Genomic DNA, 23319 nt, shown 5'->3' with positions numbered 1-23319 from the left:
GTAATGGTCCTGCTGCGGAGATCAAGGAGTATGATCCATATGCTGGATAAGAAAATGTTGATCCCACAAAAGCTGTGATGCTGTTATTGGCACCAGGACTCTGTCAGAACCAGGAGGCCAGAAGAGGGTGATTGTAGAAAGTAAGCAGTCTGATGAGAATGTTAAAGTTGAATGACATGATTAAGAGTGAGCAGTGACCAGATTTATGTTGAATGATTAATAAGCATCTTGTAAGTTTAGAAAACAATTTACTGTTAAGTCTTAAGTTCATTTAATAGCATTACTATAATGTTGCTTACCTTATTATCTCAATTAAAAGTACAGACACAAACGTATATGTGACACAAAGGGCAAATTATTATTTTGGGCGGTAAAAATTATGCTTGACCGGTAGATTTTTTTCATCTACCAGACACTTTGGCAGGTGAGCCAAAATTTCCACCCCTGCATCACTCACCAGACAACAGGAGCAAGTGACAGGAAACATGGGGTGAAAGAGAAGGTCAATTCCTGGCCACGTCACAGGCACATGGTGGCACCCCAGGTTATCCGAGACTTAAACCTCCATGTCGGCAGTGATGAGGCAAAATGCCCTTCCAGTATTTCAAGGAGAATTAAAGGTGCTGTTTAGAGGAGGCTGTCTCATTTTATTGATATCCTGTCCTGGTTTAAATGACAGAAATATTGAATTGGATTTCTAAATATAACCTGCATGAATGGAGACAGTCTAATAGGGCTGTGTAAGTGACAGGTCAAACGTGCATTCAGGTGACAAAAAAAATCTGCTCTGCCTTGACAGTGTGTATTTGTGTGTGTGCCAAGATTGTATAAGAGCTATTGAGGCTGCCAGAGTGATTGGCCTTTATGTAAGTGAGTTGGAGAGCTCCTTGAGTGTGTTTGAGTAAGTGATTGTGGCTTTAAGTGTAGTGGTCTGGCCTGACCTATGGGCACAGAGCAGCCCTTTCCATGTTTAGCTCTATCTAGCTCCTAACAGTGAAAATAGGTGTGACGTCTTAGTAGGCCGATAAAATATGTAAAACAAAATACACGTTTATTTTGTGCAGTTTATGATTTAGTTTGGATGATTTCATTATATGTCTACATGGGCTGCCTTTCATTGTGCAAGTTAGGTTACTTGGAAACTCTAAAATGCCTGTAAGAATGAATGTGAGTGACCACATGTTTGTGTAAATTATGAGAGAATTAGAGCGATAAGATAATAGTTGGATGTTTTGTGTGAAGCATGGCACACATTTTTGCGGACAAATCATTTTCAGTGGGTGAAGCTGGGTGACACTTGGCACATTAAGGTGCTAACATGTTACAACCTACAGATAGAGGATGGGTGTTGTGGAAGTTATAGCACACTCTGGAAGTGTTTTGGCACATTTTATTTGATTAGATTCTTTTTTTTTTCAAGTGATATTTTAATTATCAGCTCTTCAGTGACTTCATACTTTATATGAACTTGAAGGTGAGGTTAGGAAAGAATATTTGATCCATTTTGAAAATGTTTTGCCATTTATCCGAATGGATTCGATTGTTCTGGTTGGCAGGAAATACTCAAAAACCTGTAGATGATGTGGATGTAATTGAGGTTACCTGTTCAGAAGGCTCTGAAAGCTGACGCAAATTCTGTCCCTTTCCCAGGTGACACTATTTTATTAACAATCTTAGCGTCTCATACTAGATCTATTATGTAGGACTAGATGTTAATATCCCTTAATTGCACACATGAGTCATGCTGCCTAGACTCTGGTTAGTCAAGCGGGTGTTAGCATCTTTTGGGTTATCAAGTGGCGCCTCCTTGATGTTTCGCTGAAAGGCCCACGACACCTCCAGAGGGTTCAGCAATGATTCCCGTGCGTCCCGGGCTCACCCCCTAGAAACCATCTACTTAAGGACCTCTTTAGAGTCTTTTCTCTTCACTCTTCTTACTGTTGGTATTTACAACAGGAACTCGTGGTATTTATCTGCGTCATAAAGGTGCGGTAACGATTCTGGAGAAATCCAACACCATCACAAATACCATGATATAATGTGAACAACGACACAGCAAGTAATTTAACTAATGTTAGCTAAGGTGTGGGTTAGCAAACTTTCCTTACTTGCTGCTGCAAAGCGAATGTGAGAGGAGGAGATGGTCCCAGAGCCAGCACACCAGCTCCAGACAGCGATACTCACAACTCTCCTGCTGCTAAAACTAACGTCACAACAGCATGTCTTGGTGAACTAGAAAGTAAGCTGAGTGTCCGTAGGCAAGTCATTAAACGTTACCTGACACACAAATCATGGCTGGAACTTCTGGAATAGTGTTGTGTGGCTTGTCCATACAACAGACCTCTCTCTGAGGTATTACCCATTTCTGAGTAAACTTCGCTCTCCTCCATGTTTGTTTACTCTGAATGCAAATCTCTTCCCTGCAATACCAGCTCCTGTGGAAGAACACACAGCGGTGAAGTTAATTTTAAGTTGGATATTAGTTTTAACTTGGATAATCGACAGATGTCTGTCGAATATCTAACTTAAAACTAAATTCACCGCGGTGCAAAGCGTCATCCCCTCATGAAAATATTACCATAAAGTGTGGAATTTGCAACACAAAAAAATAAACAATAGAGCATAATTTTAAACGATAAATGTTTTTCTATCATCAAACGATATATTTATTTCACTTTCACTCTTGTATATACACTGAAGAAATTTATAAACGCAATACTTTTGTTTTTGCCCCTTTCATCATGAGCTGAACTTAAAGATCTAAGACTTTCTCTATGTACACAAAAGGCCTATTTCTCTCAAATATTGTTCACAAATCTGTCAAAATCTTAGTTAGCACTTCTCCTTTGCTGAGATAATCCATCCACCTCACAGGTGTGGCATTTCAAAATGCTGATCAGACACCATGGGTACTGCACAGGTCTGCCTTAGGCTGGCCACAATAAAAGGCCACTCAAAATGTTTATAATTATAATTTTGTTCAGTATATTTTGGCATTTGCTGTATTTTCTGTTTAGGACACATTTCTCTGAATGTTTTTGCTTTCACTCTACTATGTGTTTTATCCCTAAGGGCCACCATATGTAGGAGATTAATTCTGCATTATTCAAAGGAAAAGGCAGCTAAAATGCCACTGCTTTTCCACAACATTAAGTAGTGCATGCCTCCAGCTGACTTTCTCGCTCTCTATCCTTTTGTACTTTTCCCCTAAAGGTCTGTGTGATTTTGCCAACAGACTGTAATATTCCTTTGTTTCCCCTCTGTGTTTCCATAGCAACTCTTCAACTGCCAGGCCTTGAAGAAGCTGAGCATGCCCGATAACGACCTGTCCAACTTGCCCACCACCATCGCCAGTTTGGTTAACCTCAAAGAGCTGGACATCAGTAAAAACGGTAAAAATCCTCTCTATAACGCAGATAACCCAAACCTGAACTTACCGTCTTTCCGAACTGCAATTTCAATTACAATCTGTCCAGATACAGTACAGTACATAGAGTTGAGCGGGTAAAGAAACAAGGGTTTTAGTTTTCCTGCAAGTCTCAAATTGCTGAGGCAGCCCAGAATAAAACCTCCTAATCACAATAATTTCACATCCAAAGTAATTAACCAAAATATGACAAAATGTGACGCTGTCTAAACAGTTGCAAAACTCACTGTAGATAATAATCCCCCTGTCTTAATACAAATTCACTAAACACATGCCACCACATTTCCTCTTCCCTCTCTGTCTCTCTCTCTTACAGGTATCCAGGAGTTTCCAGACAATATAAAATGCTGTAAAGGCCTGTCTGTGGTGGAGGCCAGTGTCAACCCTATCACCAAGTAAGACACTAACACACACCTTGCAGTGACACATATAACTCGTATATAAATTGTACATTCATTGGAAAACCAGGGCGTCTAGTTTGATGGCAGCAAATTTTTTTTTTTTATTCATCTACAACACAGCGGTTTGTTTTACAAGAACATATAGCAGCAGTAACAAAAAAGTTTATCTGAGCATATTGCTGGATAACAGCCTGAGGGAAAACACATCAAATACACATCTCTCTAACACTCATTTATAGTATTGTTTTTATTAAGAACCGTTTTCTATTAGCGGTGGGGGGGGTTGTGTTCCAGATTTCCACTTTGAATGGACCTGGCATCAGTTCACAATGTAATGGATTGTTTGATGAATTTTTCATGTATTTTGCTTTATAAGCAGCCTTTTCTCTGTCAGTGTCAAGAGACTGACACTGTTCTTGTTTTTAGTAGTCCAATCCATGCGTTTCTAGCACCACAGAGGCACTAAATATTTATAATAGTTGGCTACATCTACAGACACTATACTACCATACCATACCATACCATACCATACTACCTCTTGGCTCAGCTATGGCTAGGCAATAGAAGATACACCCTGACCAGCCACTTAAATAGGTACACCTGTTCAATTGCTTGTTAACACAAATAGTTAATCAGTCAATAGCAACAACTCTATGCATTTAGGCATGTAGACGTAGTCAAGACAACTTGCTGAAGTTCAAACCAAGCATCAGAATGGGGAAGAAAGGGGATATAAGTGACTTTGAACGTGGCATGGTTGTTGGTGCCATCCAGACGGCTGGTCTGAGTATTTCAGAAACTGCTAATCTACTGGGATTTTCACGCACAACCATCTCTAGGGTTTACAGAGAATGGTCCGAAAAAGAGAAATTATCCAGTGAGCATCAGTTGTATGGACGAAAATGCCTTGCTGATGACAGAAAGGCAACAGTAACTCAAATAACCACTCATTACAACCAAGGTATGCAGAATACCATCTCTGAACGGACAACACATCAAACTTTGAAGCAGATGGGCTACAGCAGCAGAAGACCACAGTGGGTGTCACTGCTGTCAGCTAAGAACAGGAAACTGAGGCTACAGTTCACACAGGCTCACCAAAATATGATAATGACATGATAATCTATCATGTCACAAAGCTCAAATCATCTCAAACTGGTTTCTTGAACATGACTGTTCTCCAATGGCCTCGCAGTCACCAGATCTCAATTCTATAGAGCACCTTTGGGATGTGGTGAAACGGGAGATTCGCATCATGGTTGTACAGCCAACAAATCTGCAGCAACTGCGTGATGTTATCATGTCAATATGGACCATAACAACTGGACTTAACCACGGAGTAGACTGCAGACAGAAATGCTTATTTTACTTTGTCTGTGTTTGTGTGCATGTGTGTGTGTGGGGGGGGGAGATGACTCATCTGTAGGCTAACAGCAGTCAGCAGGTTCTACATGGTTGTTATGGAAACAATGTCCATGTTTTAATCCATTGAGGCCCTTCAAGGACACACACTTTATTTTTCTCCTCTTTCTTGGTTTCTTCTCTCCCAGACTCCCAGATGGTTTTACGCAGCTCCTGAATCTGACCCAGCTCTTCTTAAACGATGCCTTCTTGGAGTATCTGCCGGCTAACTTCGGCAGGTAAACATGCATATGATTGTTGGTGTGTGGCTGGGTATGGTGTTTTTAAATCTTTAAGACACAACATACTCTAATTTAGCCTATGACTGTATGTACTGCACATAATTAAATATGTTTTAATTATTTAATGAAGCTGAGCATGCCTGATAAGCCTGAAGCTCAGGCCTTTTATGTACTTTTTTATTTGGGGCATCCTTTATATTTGGGGCATGTTGTCATCTCACAAAAATCTATTCCTCTATCCATTTAATCATTCTTCACTCCTCTCCTACACCCATAGCATTTTATTTAGGTAAGGGTCATGGTTGTTTTGCCAGTCTACAAATTCTGTTATTGTGACCAACGGCAGCTGAAATCACAAGTGACAGAAATTTCTAAATTGAAACGTCTCCATGGTGGTGAGCATCTATAATAATGTGGAGTAATTTTTGGTAATTAAACATTGCTGGTCAATTATTATTTATCATTAATCATTATTATCACTGATTAGAAAATAAGTTTGACACTAGTCCTAAAGTTGAAATAGGGATGATTCCCCCTCCCTCATTTTATATTATAAACAAATGTAGAAATTGTTTTGCAGTTGCAGTTGATAGAGAGAATTAATTCAGTAAATTAAGTTTTGGTTAATGTGCCATCTGTTTTTCAGACTCTCCAAACTACGGATCCTGGAGCTGAGAGAGAACCACCTGAAAACAATGCCAAAGTAAGACAAACCGCCATATGTGTGTGTGTGTGTGAGAGATAGCAAAGAAAGGAAGACAAATTTTCCTTCTTTACGCACCACTAGGTGTGAACACACACACACACACACACACAGATGCCCATGATATCACTGAGTGTATGCTTACTGTCTCAGGTGTCCAGATTAAAAATATATTTATCCCTGGCAGGTGTTCTTGAATACTAATGAAGACTGTTATAACAGTAATGTGTTGGTCTTAACAGCTTTAAATATTTCCTATTTAATGTTATGTAGTGGAATTTATCCATGTGTTCATATCCCCACCACAGATGAGGCCATTATGACAACTGTACCTAACAGAGATAACCTTCAAATTTGTTATTAGTGATTTCAGCTACAGTGGATTGTGAAAAGCGCTAATAATAATGGTAATAATACAACTGTAATTACTACTTTTCTCAAGTGCAATTACCAGTGCATAATCTTCCTTTAGACTCAAAGACATTTAGACTCAAAGTAAACCTGTGAGCATGACTAGAAATTTTTTTCAAAGGAATCCCACCTTTGTTTTGCAACTAGCTAACGAATGTGTTCAAAGTGGAAATGAAATGATAGAAAAGGAAAAAGAAGGATGTTTACTGGAGCTACATCCTTCCTTTTCCTCTTCCCCAGGAATCTGTAGCACATATGCTAATATTTTGTACTAGTGTAATGAACAGTGTTACAGCGCATAATATTTGAGCACAGGCATACAGCTACAGAGTAGTTGGGAGCAGACACTAGCGTGCAACAACCCATTGAAAAAATATTGTATATGAATACTTTCTCAAGAATCGGTCTGTGCAGTTAGTAGAGCAGCCATTGCATTTAATACTGTTGGCTTTGATACTTGATTCATACTATAAGAGTAATTTCACACATTTGTGTACAATCCATGCTAAAATCAATGGGTTATGGCAATTTACTTGAATACAAAACTTGTTCTGTTATTCTGTCTAAATTTCTCTAATTATGGACGCTGCATGCATCGCCAATGGGAAATTATTGTTTGTTAGATGCTCGAACAATATGTGCAATGAAATGCATATTCTTAAGGCTTTGCTAAAATGCAATAAATAATATTATAATTTAATATAATAATTAAAATAAGACTGAAGTTAGTAATTTGAAAAATTAAAACGTAAAGAAACTATTAATACATGTCATTTAAGTATTAAAATCTAAAGTGTATATTGGTCTGGTGTGTAGGTGGGCTGTGCAATGTTTCAGTAGATGAAAATATAAAGTGTACATAAGTCACAGTGTAGTAATCAATGTATTGTCAACTCTCAGGTCCATCCACAGACTGACACAGTTGGAGAGGTTGGATCTGGGTAGCAATGAATTCACTGACATGGTGAGACCGATTGCTGTCATGTTTTGCAAGTTAACACAGTGGCTGCATGTTTTGAAATGCAGCAGGTATTTGAACGTATGTGTTGTGATCACAAGCAGTTCAAATATGAATGTCTTAGTTGTCATATGTGCATTTACCAGTTGAACCATATTTATTTGTTAATTAAGACATGAGCGGAAAAAAGTGAAGGGAGAGAAGAAGGAATCCAAACAGAAACACAGATGCTGTGTCCTATTTTCGGGGAGCCACTGCCTTAAAAGTTCACATTTGAAGACGCAGCACAGCATATGGTGAATCCTCTGTAGCAAGTTCAGCCTTAATATCCTTCAGTTGGACCCTGAAATGGGACACAGCAATGTGATGGAGGAAGAGAGGGCTGGATGGAGGCTAACAGGGGTCGGACAGGAAGTTGGCTGTGACAGGAGTAGGTTGGCTGTATGGTCTGCTTCCTGCCAAGAGAGAGAAAGTAGAGATTGCCAGTCTTACCCACTCTGCCAACATTTTTAAAATTTTCTTTATTTATGCCAAAGACTTGGTCTGAAGATGCACTGCATATTATTTTTTGGATCCATTCATGTTCACAGCATTATTCCTAAAACGGTGTCATTTAATGTTAATGCATAATTCAGTTGTTTTAATATAAAAAGCTTTATATTTGTTATATTTTATGTAGTCAGTATATACTGATATGCATTCCTCTGTTTGCATGTTAGCCGGAGGTGTTGGAACAGATCCACAACCTGAAAGAGCTTTGGCTGGATAACAACTCTCTACAGTCTATACCAGGGGTAGGAACACTGACACTTTCTACTCTTACAGTGAACAAAAGCAGCACTGGAAATATCTGTTTGAAGCTTTCTTACAATTGTTACTTTTTCTCCTCACCCTCCCCGCTGCAGTCAATAGGAAAACTTCGTCAGCTACGGTACTTGGACTTAGCTAAGAATCGCATTGAGACGTTGGACACGGATATTTCAGGCTGCGAGGCCTTAGAAGACCTGCTGCTATCCTCCAACATGCTACAGCACCTCCCTGACACTATAGGTACACACAAAGACACTCATAGACTTTTGCAAGTTGATTAAGCTGTAGCAAAGCATTTAAATCCGCACCTATTTAATACCTATGGGGCTGTGCAGTAGACGGCAGTAGAGGACTGTGGCTGTCCTGGGCATATCCCACTTGAGAGTGGTTCTAGCTGTATGAGAAAGCAAAGATAACTGTAGTGTACTGAAGGATAAGATGTGGCTGGTGATGGAGCAGTGCATAAGACACATGCCCATGGTTTGAGAGACCTGGGTTCAATTCCCCACTGTGACCCATCCACCATGCTTCCCTGAGCAAGGGACGCAAGGGAGCAAGGCACTTAACTAGTTGCTCCTAGTTGCTCCAGAGGCATGCAACCTCTGACATATAAAGCAATTGTAAGTCGCTTTGGATAAATAAATATTAAATGGATAAGGCTGGTGTTATTCTGTATTTGTCTAACTGACAACGAATCCCAAGAAAAGATAATAGAAAAACTATGCATTGATCAGCCACACAGCACTGTGTGACTTCTTTGACCTGTGTGTGTGTGTGCATTCAGCTCCGCAGCCATTGATTTCTGAATATGTGAATCTTTAAAAAGAGGTCACATGTTCAAAAATGGCTATGCAATTTACTAACTAAACTTAATACTCGAATAGGAACACATTTAGTATTTGTTTGGGACTATTTGATTAATATGCATTTAACATGGGGAATGTTTATGGCAGCAGGATGGTGGATGTGGGATTGAATAACTATATCATTCATGATAATAAAAGAACAACAGTCACCCAGTACAACTGTGTAGCTCATTGAGTGGTTTTTAATAATGTTTGGACAATGGAGCAGAATAATAAGCTATATTCCACTCTGGCTACACAGACAATACTAGTTGGATTCAATAATTGTTGCTTTTGATGTTTTCACAATAAGAAAAATATAGAATATTGCTATTGTTTGTAAATAGTTTTTGAGTGTATATTTATTTAAAGAGCAACTTAACTTTGCATGTTTATGTTTGAGTGTCAATGTGAATGTGTGTGTTTGTGTTTGCATATATTGTGTAGGAATGTTGAAGAAGCTGACAACATTGAAGGTAGATGACAACCAGCTGACCTCACTGCCTAACACCATAGGGAGGTAATAAACCACTCACACTCTGATGCAGTAAAAGTGAATGGAATAATAAAGCCATGTAGTCTTTTGTTTTACTTTGAATACACCTTCAAAAATATTTTGTCAGTTTAGATTTTCTCAGCAGGTTTATCTTTGGTGGGCTGTTGTTTTCCTTGTTTATTACTGTTAGTTGCTGTGTTGTTATGCTCGCTGATGATTGGGGGGTTCTGTGTGTTGTGTTTGCTGCGTTGCTGTGGCGTTAGTGCGAAGCCAAAGCAAGGGTGAGTAACATTAGCCTACTGGATCCAGGGATGCGTTCAGAGACAGATAGATGTTTGGCTGTGTTACAGATACAAACACATAAGCTCACAAGTGAGTGGTGGGAAACATCTCAAATTCATGCAAATTACATGCAAACATTAACTATAATTCAGTTTCAAGGCATTATGATCTTTGTGCTTTTTCTCTACATTTGTATCCCAAACTTTTTTTAAATATTTGGACTTAAAATTTGAATGAAATCACATTCTTAATTGAATTGAATTGTACTATACCAGCCCTGCTAAAACCTACAGGGTTGAGACGGAAATGATTGCATGTAAAATGATTAGAGTAATCTGATTACAAGAATTCGTGTTATAATCCATCACAGAAATCAGATGAGTTGCTTTTGAAAAAAGATTTTGATTAGATTTTTTGAATTTAGCGGAAACATTTTTGAAAGGAAACTTATTCTAAAATATTGTTTTTGAGTCTTTGTACAAGAACTTCTTTGTTTGAGGTAACAAAAATATTAAATTAAATCAGTTTGAGTTTGAATACATTGATTTTGTTCCTTTTTACTGTTTGAAACAGCTGAGTAGTAACTTGGATCATGTCTCTAACTATAGTGTTTGTCAATCTGTGATGGATTACATTTTTTAAAGACTCTGCAAGTGCTATTTAACATTCATTATCATACACTTGACTTCAGTGTCACTCTTTGCAACATATTTGTATCTTAACGCTCTGAAAACATTTTGTCTTCCTGAACAAATCCCGGGTTTTAGCCTGATAAGTAGTACTGTAGATCCATTGCTTCCCCTCTGATTAAACCAAAACCACCTAAAAAGATCCCTTTCCTACCCCTCTTAGCTTTTAAGTATAATGATGAATATATTTTACTCCTTTCTTCAAGATTCCTGAATACTTACTACTACTACTGAAAACTTATTCTTTTACATTACTGGACAAGTGTATTTAGTGTAAATGTGAACCATAGGTGTGAATGGATAAACTTCATAGAAAGTCTTCTAACCTTTGACTAATGACTATATTATCTATGAAATAGGCCACCATATATATCTACACTACGTAGCTGTATAGACTAAAATGTGGAACAGTTCTTCCACTATCTATATACAGTACGTCAGTTAATAAGTCAGGTATGATGACTGTCTCTGAGTTTACTCTGATGTAAAATTGCTCATTTAGCTGATACTGTCAACCAGTAAGGGACTTAAAATTAGTGTGTAAGCAGGTTTTAAGTTTCTTGCTAACCGTAGCACCTGGTCCCACACAAAAGCATGTGTGCTCCATAAACAAAAGAGATTTGTATCTGTAAATGTGTGTCCTGAAGTGATCTAGTGACGAACCACTGAGCAACTGTGTTTCCTTGCAACACCTGCCACTAGGATTATGGAGCTGGTTGGCAGATGGCAGCCAAATAATCTTTTGTGCTGTTCAAAAGTCACATTTGACACATTCAAATCTAGCTGTATATTTTTGTGGGAGAAGTGGGAGACATTTAAATGTTTAAGTAGAAAAACATCCAATGCTGTGATGAAAATAATAAACTAAGCAGAGTAATCTTGCCTTAAATCTTATAGGATATTAAACTGCTCTCCTCTCTCCTGTCAGACCGTATGGTGGCCCAGATGGTCACGGTCCATTGGGAATAATAATAGCAGACTAATGCAATGTTAACAGTGACAGTACATTAATGTAAGAAGTGTTGTCTCATTAGCATTAGCCTTCTGTTAGCGTTCTGCCAGGCCAATGAAGGCAGTCAAAGGGAGGTGGGGGGTCAGGGTGTGCTGTAGAGGGCCTGCCATGGATGTTACTGTGAATCTTGGTTGAGTGGAGAAGTTGAGATCAAGGTTGAAGAATTTCAGACATCAAAGGGGATACAGTGGGAAAGAGAGGAAGGGTGGTCAGCAAACGAGACCAAATTAATGTAGGGTTTACCTGATTGATTGGTTGGTTAAGTCTTAATTTATTGACAAACTGATTGAATAATTCTTCAATGTGATGATCTTTTCCTTCTCTCCTTCTAAGTTGTCGCTATAAAGACCGGTGTCATTCTGTATTTTTATTATTGTCAACAAATCCAATGAAAGGATCAAAACCAACACTGTGTTAACCCTTCTCTCACTTTGCAACATCCCTACCTGGTCTGTGGCAGTCAGATCCAAGCCCATTTGTTCCTATCAAAGGAAATGTATAAAAATGTTTTTAGCAAATATTGCTCAAACATGAGGAAGTAGTGCTTTGTTTTGGACTATTTTCAACTCTAGTATTTTACAGCAGCAGGCTGGTGTATGTGATTTGACTCACGGGGAACAAGAAAAACTACAGTGTGTTTGTTCATGGCTGCATGAACACATCACCCAGTGCAATGTGTGGCTCACTGATGTGTTTTAATAATTTGTGGACAACTAGGGAGTTCTGTCGCACAGAGGAAGAAGTTGTATCAGGCTTTGGCAACACAGACAATACTTGATAGTAGGATGAATTCATTCTTGGTTTAGCATTTTCACAGGATTTGTTGACAATAGAAAAAAAAAAGAGTAGTGCCACCCTTATCCTTTAAAACCCATGTCGAAGTAACCCATGGTTGCAGCAGAGATGTTGCAGCCTCCAGAATGATTTCCTTTCTTTCTCTGCATCTCTTCCTTTCTGCCTCTGTTCCTTTCACCCAGTCTGTCTCTATTGGAGGAGTTGGACTGTAGTTGTAATGAGTTGGAGTCGTTGCCTCCCACTATCGGCTACCTGCACAGCCTGAGGACCTTCGCTGCTGACGAGAACTTCCTCACAGAGCTGCCCCGGGAGGTAGGAACATGAACGACTAATGAACACTTGCATATCCTCCAGCAGGGCCTCAGTATTATATTGAACTGAAACGATTAGTTGATCGATTGACTAATTGTGTAATTCTTTAAGAAAAAAAGCTGTAAATTTACTGCTTCCAACTTCTTAATTGTGAACATTTGCTGGTTTTCTTTGCTTTCTATAACAGTAATAGAATATCTTCAGATTTTCTACTGATGGTCAGACAAAATAAGCAATTAAAGGTGCCACCTTGAGCTTTGTGAAATTGCGATTGCCATTTTTCCAGATTTTATGACATTTTATAGATTAAACCATTAATCAAGAAAATGGGTTTTTGCAGCCCCACACTTATGTAGCATGTTTAAAGGTGTCCCTCATTTAGCAGATCTTTTTCTGTACTAGACTTATTTGTAATATGATGTGATGGTTTATGTGTGTTTCAGATCGGTAACTGTAAGAACGTGACGGTAATGTCACTGCGGTCCAACAAACTGGAGTTTCTTCCTGATGAGATTGGACAGATGACCAAACTAAGAGTCCTCAACCTTAGTGACAACAGGTAACCCCCCCCCCCACACACACACACACACAGACAGACAGATGACCAAACTATGACTCAGTAGTGACAATAGATGGACACACACACACTTAGATATGCATGATGAATGATATGAATAATTTCTCAATGGCCGTTTTGGTTCTATAGTTGCTCTCACGGCCTACAACTGCAGCTACAATGGGAATGGGTGTTGCCATGGTTATGTGCTCTGCAGGCTGTACAGTGTGTGGGCAAAAGAAACATCTCTCTTTTCTTTCTCACCCCTCTCTCCCTCCTGTCTCTCTCTCTCAGGTTAAAGAATCTACCGTTTACCTTTACTAAGCTGAAGGACCTGGCAGCTCTCTGGCTTTCTGACAATCAGGTATCTCTCTCCTCCCACACTCTGTTCCCGAGACTGTACCTGCAAATGAGTATGCAGCACAAACAACTGCAAAGTACAGCTACTGCATTTGCATATTAATCAGATAACCAGGCCTTTACTGGCTATTCATAAATAGAGGTTTTAATTTCTAAATTCTCCTTTTTAGTTATAGTTAGTTATTTATTATAAGAAGCCTCCATGTTTTGTAATCTGCCTCCATTTTTTGTGTTAAGTGACTGCTGCTTGTTGTTAATGCAAACTCAATACTTCCTCCCTCTTTAGAGTAAGTGAAATTTTTTTATTTTTTATTGTGAAACATACAGGAAATGTTGAGTTTTACTTACACCAGCTTATTATCTAAAAGGGAAGGTAACTTCAATACATGAAACAACAATATTTCTGAGTGTTAAGTATGACATGACCCTGTTGTTGTACTGATGGAAATAATGTTGTGCATACAATACATTATGCTGAATTTACTATACCTGCCATTATTGTACTGGAGATTTTGTTGTCCTACTTTTTTCCCTCTGTCTTTATTTGGGGTTGGACATTATTTGTTCAAAGAGACCACATTTAGCTTTTGGGATACAATAATTACCTGATTATATGCTTTTATTTTGGAATTCACTGCATATGAATCTTCTCAATAACAATGCTTAGGTGCCATAACGAAATCAACATTTTGTAATGAGAATGCAGGGAGTCTTACTCTGGCTCTTACTCTGGCTCTCTACTGGCTTAAACTGCTGTATGATACAATGGTGTAAATTAAGTATTTGGAGTTATTGCTCTGTCCATGATCATGTAGTAGTTTCTTGTTATTTTTCACAATACAAATATTCTTCATGATATTTCAAATTTAATCAAACAAATATAAATCTAAGTCATAATAACACTGACACCTTGCTTACTGCTAAAGAAGAAAGCAAATTTAAAATTCAAATGCAATTTGTAAAATGGCATGTCAGTCTTCCATTTACATTTCAAATTGGCACTTATGTATTCATATAACAACATTTAAACCGGAATTATATAATGTTATTTGCACTTTTCATGCATTACACTTGGCTTGAAAATTCAAATGCCAACAAAAATTACGTTACATTTTCATACATTTACAGAAGGATTTATGAGTGGCTTTGTTTCATTTATGCACCAAAGCAGAACATTTTATTGCATTATTACATTTTAACTTTCTTTGTGACAACATTTATAATTCCTCCACATTATACTTTTTAATAGATATTAATCAGTGTTTTTCATGAGATTAACATGTAAATGAGATGACATGTGACAATAACTCACTGTTCAGATAGCTAAATTAAATTTGTATTACAAATGTAGAGTGGTTAACACGTCTGAACGTCACAAATGAAATTCAGTTTTGTTGTTGGTTTAATTTGCAAAGTGCTTTACATGAACACTTTGGAAGCAGGATTGTCTAAATGAACTAAGTTTTCTTTACCCAATCAGATATTCTAAAAGCTAATCAGTGAGCAGCAAAGCTTTTTGTTTTTCAAAATTAGAGGTAGGATTCGGTTTACATTAGGAATTAGTGAATATATGTGATCAGTGAATGTCCCCACAAGAATACTAATATAAATGTGTGTGTGTGTCTGTGTTTGCAGTCCAAGGCTCTGATCCCACTGCAGACAGAAGCCCACCCTGAAACCAAACAGAAGGTTTTGACCAACTACATGTTTCCTCAGCAACCGCGACATGATGAGGGTACAAACTGTGTGTGTGTGTGTGTGTGTGTGTGTCTCATAATGTCACTGTAGACATGTTTTAAGTTCATTGAATGTTTTGTTTTTGTTGTTTTACAGTTAGTAATATTATAATATTACCAATTGTTACATTATATATGTGTGTAAATGCTTTTGCACAGATTACCAGTCGGACAGTGACAGTTTTAATCCTACTCTGTGGGAGGAGCAGAGACAGCAGAGGATGACTGTGGCCTTTGACTTTGAGGACAAGAAAGAAGAGGAAGACAACTCTGGGAAGGTCAAGGTTAGCTCTTTCTCTCTGTTGTGTCTGTCTTTCTCTTGTTAGAGTAGCTGAGCGAGTGGAGGTCATATGAGGCAGCCAGGATTTCTATTCAAGTTTTGCAAAGACAGTGTTAACTTACTAGCCACTGGAGCACCTCCTACTCTTGAATTAGCATGAAATTCTCCATTTTGAATCATCAGTACAAACAAATGTACAAATGTGAGCAAATATAGTGAAAGAAAATCTGTCTCACTGAGAAAAAGTCAAAGGTACAAGACTGTGTAGTCCAAGGGCGAGTCCAAAGGAGCATTGCTTTATTGAACTACATATATATTGAATCAGTTCATATTCTGCACCTTTCTCCATGATAGAAATACAGAAGTGTTCTGAATATGATTCAGCTCAGATTTCAACTGCTAAGGCTCATGCATCCTGTAGTACGTATTTTAGTATTTAATATTCATAATCCACTTAATATCTGGTCTTAACCCTATAGACTTGTTAAATGATCTGGGAGCTTTTCATATTTTTTGTTGCATAACCTTGAATTTTTTCGAAACTTTTTTTTTAAAGCCTGCAGTTCTCCCTAAATTGCTAAAATGGTTCTGATTTCTGTGGTTTATTGTCTGAATTAATATTGAACAGCCAGGACAACAAGGCTAATCATAATATTGAATTTAACAGTTATTGATAAGAAACTAGGAAGAGACAAGAACAACTAAAAAATCAACAAGAAATGACTGAAAGAAACATTTCAGTTTATGATGTCTCATGCTTACTGAATGCTTGCTCAGTGCATGCCCTTTATTTACATGTTTACACTCAACCATTTCCATTTTTTGTATGTAGGTGGAGATAAACCTAAAGCGCTACCCAACACCCTACCCTGAGGACCTTAAGAACATGGTCAAGTCAGTTCAAAGCCTTGTGGGTAAAAGCGTACATGCGGGACACGGGCACCAACACCAACACCAACACCAACACCAGCACCAGCACCAGCACCAGCTGAGCACAGGCACTGCCACCTCGGCAGGAACCAACATGGAACACACACACCTCAGCAAAGAACAATACGAACCACCGTGGCCCCTGCCTCCCAAAGAGGTAAGAAACACACATTCCCAGCCACACACATGCACACTCTCACGCCCCAAATGTATTCAAACTCACCGTGCAAACAAAGTGCTCAATTTGTAATTTAAGAGGTCCTGGGAACACTGATTGATGATCAAAGATCAAGTGGTGGACATCAAATACGTGAAGTGCATGCACATTCATAAGTATTAGCCGTAGGGAGTTGTCACCAAATGCGACAGTCTCTATAGGGTAGAGATCGGTGATCATAATGCATGTGTGTGTTTGCCAGGTCACAGACAGAGAGATGCAGGACTTCTCTCAGACTCAGCTAATGGATCAGGGATCAATGCATAACTCTGGCATCGACATTCCCAAGAGGAAGGACAAAGAGGACCTGACAGAGAGCTCTGAGGTTGCCACACACACATATACAGTATATTCAAATTGAATGGTGGCCCCATGAATTTAATGTTGTATCTTGTTGTAAGGCCCAATTTAATTTACCTTGTGCAGTCATATTCATGTTTCGCAGGAATATATAATGCAATCCCTGTTTGCACATGAACATGCACATGCATGTGTACTCTCATGCTCGTGCACGAGGCAAACAAAACCGGAATCCACCCATGCATAAACGTTTGTGCTACTAGAATTAGAAAATGGTTAAATGTACCAGCAACTGCTAAATACTTGCCAAATTATTTATTTATTCAACATAGCTACTGCTCACTATCCATAACTTGGTGGTCAGTAACCTATTATCTCGCAAGGTTTGCAAGGTTCGCAAGATCCTAACTAAGCTGTCTTACTGTACTATAGCTACCTGATGTAAACCTGTGTGTTTTGTCTTTCCGCAGGACTCGATGGGCGGCTCTCCCAACGACATCCGTATATCTGACATGAGGCCCACCCTGGTGGAGCCACCTATGTACAAGCCAAAGGTTGTGCTGCTGGGGAAGGACAAGAAAGGTACTGTACAATACAGTACATGTACAACGACGTAGAGACAAACAAAAACAAACACTTACTGTACATGTAGACACATGAGTGCACACGTACAGTTCACTCAGTAATTTAATGTGGTCTATTGTAAAGCGCTTTGCGGCATGTTGTAATAGTGTCCTCTAATTAGTCATGGTAGTAAGCGGATTAATTTCAGCACATAACAGAGGGAAGCAGGGAATACCATAAACCTCTCCAGCGAATCTAGATTCCAATCTAATGTGTTCAACTTTTAGCGCTATTTTGCCCCAAAGGCCTCAGTTTCACCAGAGCCAAGACTTTTTACTAATGAGCCCAAAGCCAATTTTACTGCCTTATCAAGAATCCTTTTTTTTTCTAAATAATTTAGGGCCCTAATCCTGTCTACTGAACGAAACAGTTTATTATCTCCTCTCTGTGATGAACTGTCTAATTCAGAGCTTCATCGTGTAATCTACTCCTTTGTCAGGGAACTCAGTGTGAAATTATTAAATCTCAAACTGCTTGTCTGTCTTGGTGAGTGTACATTCTCAAGGAAGGATCTTGTGCAGAAATTAGTAAAAAGCTTCTTTTGGTTTATTTTGTCAAAATTTTAATAGGTTTGACTCATGAGCCTGCTGGTTTGATAATATTTGTATCTAAACAATGAATTTAAAATGTCCCTTAATTTTTACATTTCTGTAATGGTTGAGTTTGTTTTGACGCTGCTTTCTTTCCAGGGCCCCCTTCCAAAATAGTTTCTTGATTTCAATGGGTCTAGTATGGTTAAATAAAGGTTTTTCAAAACTGTTAAGCCCATCCTTTATAACCAGGCCATGTCTTGCGTCAGTGCAGTGGACTCAATATTGTCCAAACATATAATGAGAGCACTATAGGAATGTGGGTTAAGAGACAGATGTCAGAATCAGCTGTTCACGGAGACTACTGCCACCAAAGCACGTGTTAAGTCACCAGAACAAGTTCTTAAATCATTACAAGCACAAGCAATGTCTCTTGGGATTGCGATGAAGAAGATCTGAAAGAAATCTACGGGGGATAAAATATGGACTGGTTTATTTTCAGACATGACAAAGACACTTTAGCACTCATAAAAGAGCTTTATCAGAGAGAAGAGGATGTGACATTTTCTCTGAACAGAGCTGTCTGTGTTTCTACTGTCTATCTGTGTCTGTCTCTGTCCAGAGTCTACAGATGAGGAGGTGGATAAGCTTCACTGTCTGAACCACAGCGGCTCCTCAGCCACCTACTCCGACTACTCCCCCTCGCAGGGCTCCTCCGGTTCCTCCAACCCACCCGCCAACGCACACTCGCACACACACACTCACACACACCAACACACTCAAGCCCTGCCGGCTCCCAGCAAGGACCAGGCCCCTCAGACACACTGGACCAACAGGTATACATAAACACACACACACATACACCTGCTTAATGTTCAATTTCATCACCATCCTTCCCTCTCACTATCCATCATCTCTTCTCCTCTTTCAATTCCAACCCGCCTTCAATCTCCTCCATATATCATTCATCTCATCCATCCATCCAATCGCTCCATCCGTCCTCTCCTCCCTCCATCTTTCTGTGTCTTTCCCATCTCTCTGCTCGCTCAGTCAAGGTCAAAGAGACTCATTAGGATGCTTCAGACTTCTGTTCAGGATTCTCTCTCTTTCCCTCTCTCAGCTCTCTTCTCCTCTGCTCCAAACCTGTCCAATCTAGGCAACTAATAAAAAGAAGCAAATTAAGAGGCTTGGTCCTTCTACTGAAATTGCGGTGCACTTACAATGAAGTTTGACAGATTTGGAAGGAAAAACAGCATTGAAAACTAATATAAAAAAACAGTTTTCAGTCCTTGTCAGAAATGTTACAGGTATAAAGAACAACAAATGTCTCAATTTAAACTGCCTGCCATATATATTTTCTACATATTTTCAGTATAGCCTCAACAATACTGAAGATTGGAGCCTGATGGCGGTAATGATATTTGAGACACAAATTTTTTAACATCAACACATTAAATACATTTTGGTAAGAATCCCTTGGTAAGAATTTTTTGTTTGTTTGTTTTTCATTGTGAAAACAATCAATATGCACTAAGTGGGACATTTTACAATTGAACAATTATCTTGTCTGGACTTGGCAAAACTACCTCAAACATATCTTCAGCATTTTCTTGTTACTTACACATACAACAGTAAATCTGCTATCAAGCTCTAACTTTCGGTGTCGGTGGAAGGCTGTTGTATCAATATTTATTCAAAGTAGAAATGCTTGGTGGGATACTGGCAGGTTTTTGACATTTTAATACACCACGGGGTCTGAACAGACAAGTTGTGCATCTTTTAAATAACAGTAACCTTTTCCATTGCTCTATCAATGGAATAGTACATCTGTAAAAAGTTAAAAACTTATTTCTTTTTCCTGACTCTTCCCGTCCCTCTCCTCATTCTAAGGAGCCCCTGCAGGTTGAAAGCCTGCTTTGGTATTTTTTGACATTAAAGTTGTCATTTCACATGTCCTGGGGTGATGTAGAGATCACGCTCTGTTTACTTGTCCCTTTGTCTGTGAACTTGTGAAACTTGTGATATTTGCAAACTGTGGCAGTGAGGGAGGTTGAAGGCATTAGTAGTTTCTGTTCAAGTCTGCTCTTGGAAACATTAATTACAACAAACATGGTTGTTGGCCAAATTGATCTGAGACATCAGAGGGAGAGAAAGTTATGCTGTTCCCAGTGCACATTGGCTCTGATTAAATTTACAGCACAAAATTAGCCTCAGTATAGCTCAGGTCAATTTATTATTTCCCACAGCATAATTAGTGTTTGATATTTTGTATCTTTGTAGACTGGCTCAGTCGTTTCCCAAGCCCATTGACTCAAAGCCCCTGCTATCTCAGAGAGAAACCCCTCCATCAGGAACCCTGCAGCAGCGTGGGGATCGGCGTCCACTGAGTGAACCTTTTGATTGGTCTGAGGCCCCTCACTATGACAACACAGGTTTTGATGCTGAGGAGTCTCCTCTGGACAATCAATCCTCTACTACGAGTCAGGGAAACCCACCACTGGGCTCCAAACCCCGCAGCCAGTCAACACACGGGCGCCGCCCTCTCCTCAGGCAAGAACGTATCGTAGGAGTTCCTCTGGAGCTGGACACTCAGACGCTCCCCTTCCACGGCAACCAACGCTCAACTCCAGACAATGACCCACAATCCTCTGGCCATCCTTCCCAAAATCCTTGGCAGAACTGGACTAGAACCCCCAGCCCGCTGGAGGACCGAACCGCTTTTCCTTCCAAACTGGACCTGACGCCCACTTCCAGCCCCAACCCTGATCGCAAGGACATGGATTCAAGGTAGCTGAGTGCAGCTCGAACAGTCCCGCAGTTAGATCTGAAATGTTATGTGTTTATGTAGAAGGCTACAAGACCCCAGGGGTTTGAAGGATTTCATTTCAGCCAACCATCACAGCAGCATTTGTATCCTTTTCTCTGGTTGGAGGTGCAGTATTTTGATCAGCTTATCCATCATATTCCTGGGTTAATATAATTGAGAACCAGTGCTTTGTGATAATTTTGTGCTGTGTTGTGACCTTTCCAGTTGTGACTAATTTTACTCTCTGCTGATGCAATCAGCTGGTTAATCTAAGATGCGATCACCACAAACATTTGCTGGATCCAGCTTTTCATTAGCTTCTGATTTCCTCCTCTATATAATTTACATTTCTGCAATGTTATATGCTGCATTTTCACCATTTTTATGATCTAGATAATTCTAGATAATTGATTTAGTGTGTATATATATGATAGTTGTTAGCTGCAACCCCACTTGCAAATGTCAATCTGTGAGGAGTATTATGCTGTATTATAAACCAACTGATGATGGCTATAGATAACCTACAATCACATTAGATCTTATTATGAAACTGCTGGACCCCTTCTTCATTTCTGATAATTATTAACACTAACCTGGTTTCAGACCTCTAAATAGCCATCCACATTTGTCAGCTGTTCAAAAAGGATAAATAATCAATAATGGAGTAGAAATTAAATTACAACTCAGTCTAATAATAATAACAATGACACTATTTACCTGGCTTTGTTTTCTGCTTATAATATTAACTCTGACACTGCTCTAGTCCAGCAGATTTTTGGGCTCATATTAGTATAGCACTTCCTGACCATCCCTTGTTTTTTGCTCCTAGACTGGAACAAGGCACAGGACCTTTGCCCGGCAGCTGGACATACCACAACAATCAGGGGGAACAGAACAGGAAGGATCAACTGAATGTCATTGGGGGCAACAAGGTAACCGTGGTAATGAGTAAAAGCTCAGACCGCTTGTCCCCCATGATGAGGGAGACGAGATCCAAGTTTAAGAAGTCACAGAGCATCGATGAGATTGACATCGGCTCATACAAGGTCTACAGGTGCGTTTAGTTTTGTTATTTTTTCTCCACAATTGGACTATCAACATGTTATGTAAGAATGTGTACAGAAGTGAATGCAAAGCTGTAGCTAATTCCTCTTGCTGTTCACTTGACAGTATTCCCGTGGACAGCTACAGTTCATCCATTGAGCAGCAGACTAGTCTGGACCGTCAAGATTTGCCTGGTTCTATGGAGCAGACCAGCATGGCACGGTCACAGTCTGCCCCCATGTTAGACGATGAGTTGGGCTACCCGGGACACGGAGCCAGCAACCAGAACCAGTCGGGACAGAACCAAAAACCTGCCATCCCACACAAGGCCTACCATTTTGACCACAACTACAACCCCCAGGTTGGCAGCTCATGTAATTCTTTAGCCTGCAATAACATATTTATTTGGTCACTTGAGAGCCGCGGAGTTGTGAACTCAATAACACAAAATTACTTTTTAAGTTGGTATGCCAAACTTGCTGGCAAACATTTATTTATCACACATCCAGCGTTTATAGAACAACATTGTTTTATTGTTTCTGGACACCTGACACCTCTTATAGCTCTGTTTATGGTCTCTACCAACTGATAAAGAAAATATCTGGCTTTTTTGGTAAGAATTGCTCCATTATGTTTACCAGCTAGTTGCTAACTGTGTCTGTCTGTCATTTGGTGCTGAGCCGGAAGTGTACAGTGGATTTTTAGAGCTTTTCCAGAGATAAGAGCACTGTGACAGTGAACAAAAACAGTAAAGTTGTGGGACGAACAGCTTAACAATGAGCTGAAACTTGCTGTAAAGCTCAATAAAGCATTCTCATTTGTCAGCTGATATGAGTTACTTAACCTTAAAAACAAAAATGAACTGCAAGACATCGTCAGAGTGTGTGAGAAAATCACAGGCACAGCTTTGAACGACCTTCTGCATTTAGATAAGGTTAGGGGAGAAGGCCCAGTCAGTCCTGGCTGATCCTAGCCACCCTCAGTCTCAGGAGTTCTCAGGAGTTCTTTTGCTGGCCATCGACACAGTACGCCTGCATGCAGGACAAAGAGATTTAAAACTTAATTTGTCCCAGCTGCCATTGGTATTTTAAATAATTCAATGTGATTCTATTTTATTGTCGGTTATTTTATCATTTTATTCATATTTATTTA

General features: G+C 39.3%; 1 protein-coding gene across 6 annotated transcripts in view; it reads left to right on the top strand.

Annotated features, from left to right (window-relative positions):
- The window catches only part of lrrc7 (leucine rich repeat containing 7), a 132220-nt gene that overhangs the window by 87076 nt on the left and 21825 nt on the right, over positions 1-23319 (top strand). For 5 of the 6 annotated variants that reach the window (XM_038715232.1, XM_038715233.1, XM_038715230.1 and 2 more), the window contains 21 exons: positions 3275-3392; positions 3744-3822; positions 5379-5468; positions 6118-6174; positions 7486-7549; positions 8263-8337; positions 8449-8593; positions 9646-9718; positions 9958-9975; positions 12655-12784; positions 13228-13343; positions 13635-13704; positions 15336-15435; positions 15596-15720; positions 16549-16803; positions 17066-17188; positions 17634-17745; positions 18940-19153; positions 20598-21104; positions 21953-22177; positions 22294-22528. In XM_038715232.1, the coding sequence (XP_038571160.1) occupies positions 3275-3392; positions 3744-3822; positions 5379-5468; positions 6118-6174; positions 7486-7549; positions 8263-8337; positions 8449-8593; positions 9646-9718; positions 9958-9975; positions 12655-12784; positions 13228-13343; positions 13635-13704; positions 15336-15435; positions 15596-15720; positions 16549-16803; positions 17066-17188; positions 17634-17745; positions 18940-19153; positions 20598-21104; positions 21953-22177; positions 22294-22528 (2931 nt within the window). The remainder of the gene's footprint in view (positions 1-3274; positions 3393-3743; positions 3823-5378; positions 5469-6117; positions 6175-7485; positions 7550-8262; positions 8338-8448; positions 8594-9645; positions 9719-9957; positions 9976-12654; positions 12785-13227; positions 13344-13634; positions 13705-15335; positions 15436-15595; positions 15721-16548; positions 16804-17065; positions 17189-17633; positions 17746-18939; positions 19154-20597; positions 21105-21952; positions 22178-22293; positions 22529-23319) is intronic. The other variant, XM_038715231.1, reaches the window with a different exon arrangement.

The sequence above is a fragment of the Micropterus salmoides genome, unplaced genomic scaffold (assembly GCF_014851395.1).
Source record: "Micropterus salmoides isolate LMB-PRFRI ecotype aquatic unplaced genomic scaffold, ASM1485139v1 Ms_hic_scaffold_13, whole genome shotgun sequence".
Lineage (NCBI taxonomy): Eukaryota > Metazoa > Chordata > Actinopteri > Centrarchiformes > Centrarchidae > Micropterus > Micropterus salmoides.
Note: the sequence above shows the minus strand (reverse complement) of the source record. Positions and strands in the feature narration are given on the sequence as shown.